This window comes from Protobothrops mucrosquamatus, unplaced genomic scaffold (genome assembly GCF_001527695.2).
Source record: "Protobothrops mucrosquamatus isolate PMUCROS unplaced genomic scaffold, P.Mucros_1.0 scaffold1835, whole genome shotgun sequence".
In the NCBI taxonomy this organism is placed as follows: domain Eukaryota; kingdom Metazoa; phylum Chordata; class Lepidosauria; order Squamata; family Viperidae; genus Protobothrops; species Protobothrops mucrosquamatus.
In genome coordinates, this window is record NW_015387967.1 from 60,526 (window position 1) to 68,754 (window position 8,229).

The 8,229-nt window shown below is 45.5% G+C and overlaps 1 protein-coding gene across 1 annotated transcript in view; it reads left to right on the forward strand.

Annotated features, from left to right (window-relative positions):
• The window catches only part of CDH24 (cadherin 24), a 31,845-nt gene that overhangs the window by 10,604 nt on the left and 13,012 nt on the right, over positions 1-8,229 (forward strand). The window contains exons 2-3 of the mRNA XM_029285539.1: positions 928-1,222; positions 6,812-6,931. Coding sequence (XP_029141372.1) covers positions 928-1,222; positions 6,812-6,931 — 415 coding nt within the window. The remainder of the gene's footprint in view (positions 1-927; positions 1,223-6,811; positions 6,932-8,229) is intronic.

Below are 8,229 nucleotides of genomic sequence, written 5' to 3' on the forward strand. Positions count from 1 at the left end.
TGTTCTGTCAGGAAGTTTCTCCTTAGTTCTAGGTTGCTTCTCTCCTTGATGAGTTTCCACCCGTTGCTTCTTGTCCTGCCTTCCGGCGCTTTGGAAAATAGCTTGACTCCTTCTTCTTTGGGGCAGCCCCTGAGATACTGGAACACTGCTATCATGTCCCCCCTCGTCCTTCTCTTCATTAAACTAGACATACCCAATTCCTGCAACCGTTCTTTATATGTTTCCGCCTCCAGTCCCCTGATCACCTTTGTTGCTCTTCTCTGCACTCTTTCCAGAGTCTCAACATCTTTTAGGTATCATGTGACCAAACATGGATGCAATATTCCATGTGTGGTCCCAAAAGTGCCTTTTTTCAGGAGGCAATTGGACTTCCTTGTTTTTCCTCGAAGACGTTTCGCTTCTCATCCAAGAAGCTTCATGAGTTCTGGGAATCTCCATAGACCTTTCCAAGTGTGGTCTTACCCAGGTATCATAAAGTGGTGCTAACACTTCGCGTGATCTTGATTTTACCTCTCTGGAGGACCAATTGGTTCTTCTACCCGGAATCCTTGGATCTGGGTGATCTTCTGGTATGTGGTCTATTGTAACTTGCTGTTCTTCAAGTCATAGGAAGTCCACAGCTTGGGAGGACTGGAGATCCAAGCTAGAACTAAGGAGAACTGTCCTCATAGTGAGAAACATTAACCAGTGGAACTGCTTGCCACCAGAAGTTGTGGGTGCTCCATCACTGGAGGTTTCCAAGAAGAGATTGGACAGCCATTTGTCTGAAATGGTATAGGACCTCCTGCTTCAGCAGGGAGTTGGACTAGAAGACTTCCAAGGTTCCTTCCAATGCTATTATTCTACATTCATCTCAAGAAGATGGGCCCGCCTGACAGATCCCGTTGGCTAACGTCTTTTCTTGTATGTCTTCCTTCTCTTTGGCAGTTGCACACGGATGTGGATCATGGGGAGGGCCGCATCAAGTATGTCTTGACCGGAGAAGGGGCAGGCACCGTCTTCGTCATTGATGAGAAGACGGGCAACATCCATGTCACCAAGACGTTGGATCGAGAGGAGAAGGCCCAGTACACCTTGCTGGCTCAAGCGGTGGATCGGGCATCCAATCGGCCTTTGGAGCCACCCTCGGAGTTCATTATCAAAGTCCAGGACATTAATGACAACCCACCCGTCTTCCTGCAGGGCCCTTATCATGCCACCGTGCCGGAGATGAGCAATGTCGGTGAGTTGGTTGTCGGAAAAGTGAGGAGAACATCTCCAGATGATCCGTGGAATTCTTCCTCCTCCTGACCTCCAACAGGAAAGGACCTCTAATTTCTTTTCCCAACGGGAAACTGGTGATGATGACGTTCAAAATTCAGACCTTGGCAACTGACTCATATTTATGACGGTCGCAGTGTCCCGGGGTCACATGATTCCCCCTTTTGTGACTTCCTGACCAGCAAAGTCAAGGGGGGAAGATGGCTTCACTTAACAAGTGTTACTTAACAAGTGTTACTATCTTAACAACTGCGGTGATTCGCTTAACCCAGGGGTAGGCAACTTTGACTCTTATATGACTTGTGGACTTCAACTCCCAGAATTCCTGAGCCAGCATGGCTTGGCATGGAAACCTTTCCCTTTCCCCTCAGCATGGCTGGCTCAGGAATTCTGGGAGTTGAAGTCCACATAAAAGAGCCAAGGTTGCCTACCCCTGTTCTAAGCTCTATCTCAGGGGTTTTCAAACTTGGCCCTTTTATGACTTGTGGACTTCAACTCCCAGAATTCCTGAGCCAGCATGTCTCAGCTTGGAAACCTCTCCATTTCTCCTCAGCGTGGCTGGCTCAGGAATTCTGGGAGTTGAAGTCCACAAGTCATAAAAGGGCCAAGTTTGAAGACCCCTGAGATAGAGCTTAGAACAGGGGTAGGCAACCTTGGCTCTGGACTTCAACTCCCAGAATTCCTGAGCCAGCATGGGGGAACTATGGCTCCCTTCATGACTGGTGGACTTCAACTCCCAGAATTCCTGAGCCAGCAAGGGGAACTAGGGCTCCCTTCATGACTTGTGGACTTCAACTCCCAGAATTCCTGAGCCAGCCTGGCTCAGCTTGGAAACCTCTCCCTTTCCCCTCAGCATGGCTAGCTCAGGAATTCTGGGAGTTGAAGTCCACGAGTCATAAAAGAGCCAAGGTTGCCTACCCCTGACTTAACCCCTGTGGCAAGAAAATGCGGCAAAATTCACTTAACTGTCTTGCTTAATGACGGAAATGGTCGTAAATATGAATCGGTTGCCAAGCGTCCAGATTTTGACCCTGTTGACCACGGGGAGGCTGCAGTGTCGTCAGGGTGAACGACTTTCATAAGCCAGTTTTTTCAGTGCCGCTGTAACTTCAAACGGTCACTAAACGAATGGACGTAAGTTGAGAACTGCTTGTGTTTCATTTCTGGTCCTGTCGTTCTTAATCTCTCCACTGATGGGCCATTTTTCCACAGAAGCTCCCAGACCGTTGCATGCACACACCCTAAAATATATATATATATATATTCACGCAACTTTCGGGAGAGGTAAAGTCCCAACAGTTGAATGGACCAAAAACCGGACGTTTTAAGCCCAAATTGTGTCACTTTCGACTCTGTTACAGGCAGGCCTCAACTTACTACCGCAGTAGAACCTAACATTTCTGTTACTAAGTGAGACATTTGTTCAGCAAGTTTTGTCCCATTTTACGACCTTCCTTGCCACAGTTGTTAAGTGAATCACAGCAGTTGTTTAGTAACTCGGTTGTTAAGTGAATCTGGCTTCCCCATTTACTTTGCTTGTCAGAAAGTCGTAAAAGGAATGCTGCACCCGTCATAAATAGGAACCAGTTGCCAGGCGTCCGAATTTTGATCACATGACCACAGGGATAATACTGCAGTGGTCGTAAGCGTGAAAAATGACCCACAAGTCCCTTTTTTTTCAGTGTTATTGTAACTTCAAACGGGCAGTGAATGGATGGCTGTAAAATACATACCTCTATTCTGTATTTTCCTGGCTAAATGTGGGTGCCAAGCAACCCAGTTGCGTTATTTCTTGTTCAAGGTATGCTTTGGCACCCAAAGGCTAATTCTGCCACCCCCCCTAAAGTACATCGTGTGAACAGAGACCTAATTAAAAAAGCCAATTTAAAATGAGGCATGTTGACATTATCTGTCAACATTACGGTATTATTGAGCTGGAGTGGGTTTCTTTCCTGAATTATAATTGAGGAATGCACAAGGATTCTTAACCGCCCAGAATGTTGGCTTAGTGTCCATTGTTTTTCCAAACTTGGCAACTTGGACTTCAACTCCCAGAATTCCCCAGCCAGCATGCGTGGACTTCAACTCCCAGAATTCCCCAGCCAGCATGCGTGGACTTCAACCCCCAGAATTCTCGAGTCAGCAATCTGGCTGGAGAATTTTGGGAGTTGAAATCCACTCATGTTAAAGTTCCTAACTTGGAGAATAAGAAAAGGCTTAATCAGAGGAAAACACAATCTCAGTAAATAGCCCCTTTTATTTATTTGTTTCTTTCTTTATTTATGAAATTTATTTGCCACCGGTCTCATGTCCAACGACTCTGGGCGGCCTACAGCATAAAAACACTGAAGCATTAAAAAACATTGAAATCAAACAATCACAGAGATACAGTGGATTAAATCATTAACAAATAAAAGCATTAACGCCGGATGGGAAAGGAGGGAGCCGGACACTCGGTCCAAAGTGTGGAGGGATTGGGGTGGGACGTTCTGCTGCTTAAGCAGGGGGCTGGACTAGACGACCTCCAAGGTCCCTTCCAGCTTCTATTCTATTCTATTCTATTCTATTCTATTCTATTCTATTCTATTCTATTCTATTCTATTCTATTCCTTTCTGTTCTGTTCTGTTCTGTTCTGCTCTGTTCTGTTCTATTTTATTCTATTCTATATTTTATTATTCTGTTCTACATTCCATTCTATTTCTTATTCTATTCTGTTCTGTTCTGTTCTGTTTGTTCTGTTCTGTTCTGTTCTATTCTATTCTATTCTATTCTTCTATGGCATAGAAGAATAGAATAGAATAGAATAGAATAGAATAGAATAGAATAGAATGGAATATAGCATAAATTATGCTATATTCCATTCTATTTCTTATTCTATTCTATTCTATTCTATTCTATTCTATTCTATTCTATATTCCATTCTATTCTATTCTATTCTAGTCTATATTTTATTATTCTATTCTATTCTATTCTATTCTATTCTATTCTATTCTTCTATTCTACATTTTATTATTCTATTCTATTCTATTCTATTCTATTCTATTCTATTCTATTCTATTCTATTCTATTCTAGTCCAGTCCAGTCTAGTCCAGTCCAGTCCAGTCCAGTCCATTCCGTTCTAAGAGGTGGAAGGTGAGATTAAGTTTTAATTGGTCAACCACCTCCAGTAACAAACTCCCCCATTGGCTCCCTACCGCTAACCTAAACCCCTAAACCTATTACATTGGTTCAGACGTGGCTTTGGTCCTGTGGCTCACACAGTAGAGCAGGGGTCTTCAAACTTGACCCTTTTATGACTTGTGGACTTCAACTCCCAGAATTCCTCAGCCAGGCACGCTTGGCTGAGGAATCCTGGGAGTTGAAGTCCACTAGTCATAAAAGGGCCACGTTTGAAGACCCCTGCAATAGAGTTACAGGTGGCCTCGTCCACAAATGGGCGAAACTAGAAAGTCCTCGAGTTAGAACAGTTCAAAGTTACAACGGCCCTGAAAAAAAGGGACTTATTCCCCAGCATGGCTGGCTGGGGAATTCTGGGAATTGAAGTCCACCGATCTTAAAGTTGCCAAGGTTTGAGAAATCTCCCTCCCCAGCCTTCTGTTTTGCAGATCTAACCCTTCTCAGCTTGTTTTAAATTGAGATTGTGCCTGTTTGATTGTTTCTGGAGGGTTTGATCTATGTGACCATGGGAGCGCTTTTCCACAGTTTTTCGGCTGTAAGCCTTTGAGCAGGCCTGGCGTTTTATTTTTAAAGAACTCAACTGCTCCCTAGAAATAACAGAGCGAGGCTGGCCGCAGGTTGCCAAAAAGGAAAATAAATAAATCGGTCATCCCCAACGGAGGTAAGGGACTTAAGAGAGGATTTTAAAACTTTGGCTTTTCCAGAGGTGTTTTTTTTTTAAAAAAAATGCTATTTTCTTCTTCGACCTTCAAAGGGCAGCCAAATACAAACGTTTCCTCTCGACTTTGCTAAAGGGTTGCTGCGGATTCCTGCCTGGAGAGGGTCAGACTAGATGACCTCTAAGGTCTCTTTCCAACATTACTTTTGTACTTTTATGTGCTAGGGCGGCTGGATTTTCTGCTGAATGCCATAAACGGCTGCATGTTCTAAGTGTGTAACACCACACTTTGAATGCTGCATCCAGTTTTGGCCGCCGAGATATAAAAAAAGATGTTGAGACTCTAGAAAGAGTGCAGAGAAGAGCAACAAAGATGATCGGGGGACTGGAGGCCGAAACATATGAACAACGGTTGCAGGAATTGGGTATGTCTAGTTTAAGGAAGAGAAGGACCAGGGGGGGAACAGGATAGCAGTCTTCCAGTATCCAGTCTTCCAGTATCTCAGGGGCTCCTACAAAGAAGAGGGGGGGGGGTCAAGCTATTCTCCAAAGCGCCTGAAGGCAGGACAAGAAGCAACAGATGGAAACTAATCAAGGAGAGAAGCAACCTAGAACTAAGGAGGAATAATTAAGTTCTTTAACTGTCTTTAACTAAGATCCTGGAGACTAAAACATATCAAGAACGGTTTGCAGGATTTGGGTATTGCCAGTCTAGAGGAAAAAAGGACTAAACAAGACAGGAAGCAACGGGTGGAAACTAATCAAGGAGAGAAGCAACCTGGAATTAAGGAGAAATTTCCTAACAGTGAGGACATTTAACCAGTGGAACGGCTTGCCACCAGAAGTTGTGGGTGCCTGATCACTGGAGATTTTTAAGAAACGGGACAGCCACTTTGTCTGAAATGGTATAGATAGGGTCTCCTGCTTGAGCAGGGGGTTGGACTAGAAGACCTCCAAGGTCCCTTCCAGGTCTATTCTGATTCAAGAATTAACCAGTGGAACAGCTTGCCTTCAGAAATGGTGGGCGCTCCATCACGGGAGGTTTTTAAGAAGAGACTGGACAGCCATTTGTCTGAACTGGTATAGGGTTTCCTGCTTGAGCAGGGGGCTGGACTAGAAGACCTCCAAGGTCCCTTCCAAGTCTGTTATTCTGTTAGATGAGATGAGATGAGATGAGATGAGATTAGATGGGATAGGATAGGATAGGATAGGATGGTAAGGTAAGGTAAGGTAAGGTAAGGGATAAGATAAGATAAGATAAGATAAGATAAGATAAGATAAGATAAGATAGATAACCTTTATTGTCATCTTTTTTACTGTGGACACAACGGCACACATCAAAAATGAAATTGAGTTGCCCACTCTCAAAGTGAAACACATACATGACACACACCTAAACATGCTATACACAACATATGTACAGACCCACACCCCTACATATACGTAACAAATAAATATTAAATACTGTCCATCTTGAATCTGTAACGGAAGGAGGAAGCTTGTTCTGACAACTCCATGGTCTAGTTCACACAACCTGCTAAGACAACCGCCGGGTTTGATGGGTTGAACCCCAAACTAGCCAGTCTTAGGCAGATCGTGAGCTTGCTCTGAACAATCCTTGGCTCTCCTCTCTTCAGATGGACGCCTGCCTTCCTGCTGCCCTTCACACAACCATCCCACCCTTTCTTTCCCTTCTCCCACTCCGTTCCCACAGGTACGTCCGTGATCCAGGTGACGGCCCACGACGCGGATGATCCGACCTACGGGAACAGCGCCAAGCTGGTCTATACGGTACTCGAGGGCTTGCCGTTCTTCTCCGTCGACCCCCAGACGGGTACACGATGGGGAGGGGGCGATAGCTTTGGGGAGGAACGCAAGGGGTACACATATCACCCCCCCCACTGTAGGGGAGAAGAAAAAGCAGGCGTCCAGGGGAACAACCGGTAGTTGGTGGGGATGGCCTGGTGGGACAGCAGATGCTCTGAACTTCACAGAGGTTAAGGAGCCGGCCATGTGTTTAGAACAGGGGTCTTCAAACTTGGCTCTTTGATGACTGGTGGACTTCAACTCCCAGAACTCCTGAGCCAGCGTGGCTGGCTGAGGAATTCTGGGAGTTGAAGTCCACCAGTCATCAAAGGGCCAAGTTTGAAGATCCCTGCTTGTGGACTTCCAGATTTTTTTGAGCCAATTTTGGTCTAGTGTAGGGGTCTTCGAACTTGGCCCTTTGATGACTTGTGGACTTCAACTTCCAGAATTCCTCAGCCAGGCACGCCTGACTGAGGAATTCTGGGAGTTGAAGTCCACCAGTCATCAAAGGGCCAAGTTTGAAGACCCCTACTTGTGGACTTCAACTCCCAGATTTCCTCAGCCAGGCACACTGGCTGAGGAATTCTGGGAGTTGAAGTCCACCAGTCATCAAAGGGCCAAGTTTGAAGAGCCCTGCTTTAGAAGATAACCCAGTTGGCCCTCAAAGCCATGGAGGGATAGATGGCTCTCTTCACTTTCTTAGCTCTGGGTTCACCTCTCCTGATCTTGAAAAATGCTTTTGAGACAAAGGCTTAGTAGAGCTCCTGTGGGTTGCTGGGTAGATGCCGCCCTTGTGGGTGAAGGTGCCTCCCTTTCTTCTCTGCTGGGACTGTTGATGTAGTAGAAGGAGAAGCTCCTTCTCTGAACATTCATCCATCTGTAGCTAATTTTATTCAATCAGTTTTCCATCCATCCATCCTTTCATTCTTCCATCCATCTTTCTGTCTGTTCTTCCCATCCATTCATCCATCCATCTATCCATCCGTTCATTCTTCCCATCTATCCATCCTTCCATCTTTCTATCTGTTCTTCCCATTCATCCATTCTTTCATTCTTCCATCCATCCATTCTTCCATCCATTCATCTTTCCATCTATTTCATCCCCCCTCCCTCCCTCCATTCATTCATCTTGGGGGATTTCAACCTGCCATCAGTAGGTGAGACGTCGGCGGCAGCTCAGGAGTTCTTGGCTTCCATGACGGCCTTGGACTTGACCCAATTAATTCAGGCCCCCACTCACACAGGTGGACACACGCTGGATCTGATTTTTGTCTCAGGCCAGTGGCAGAGTGATCTGGCATTAGGGGAGATAGTTATTGAGCCCTT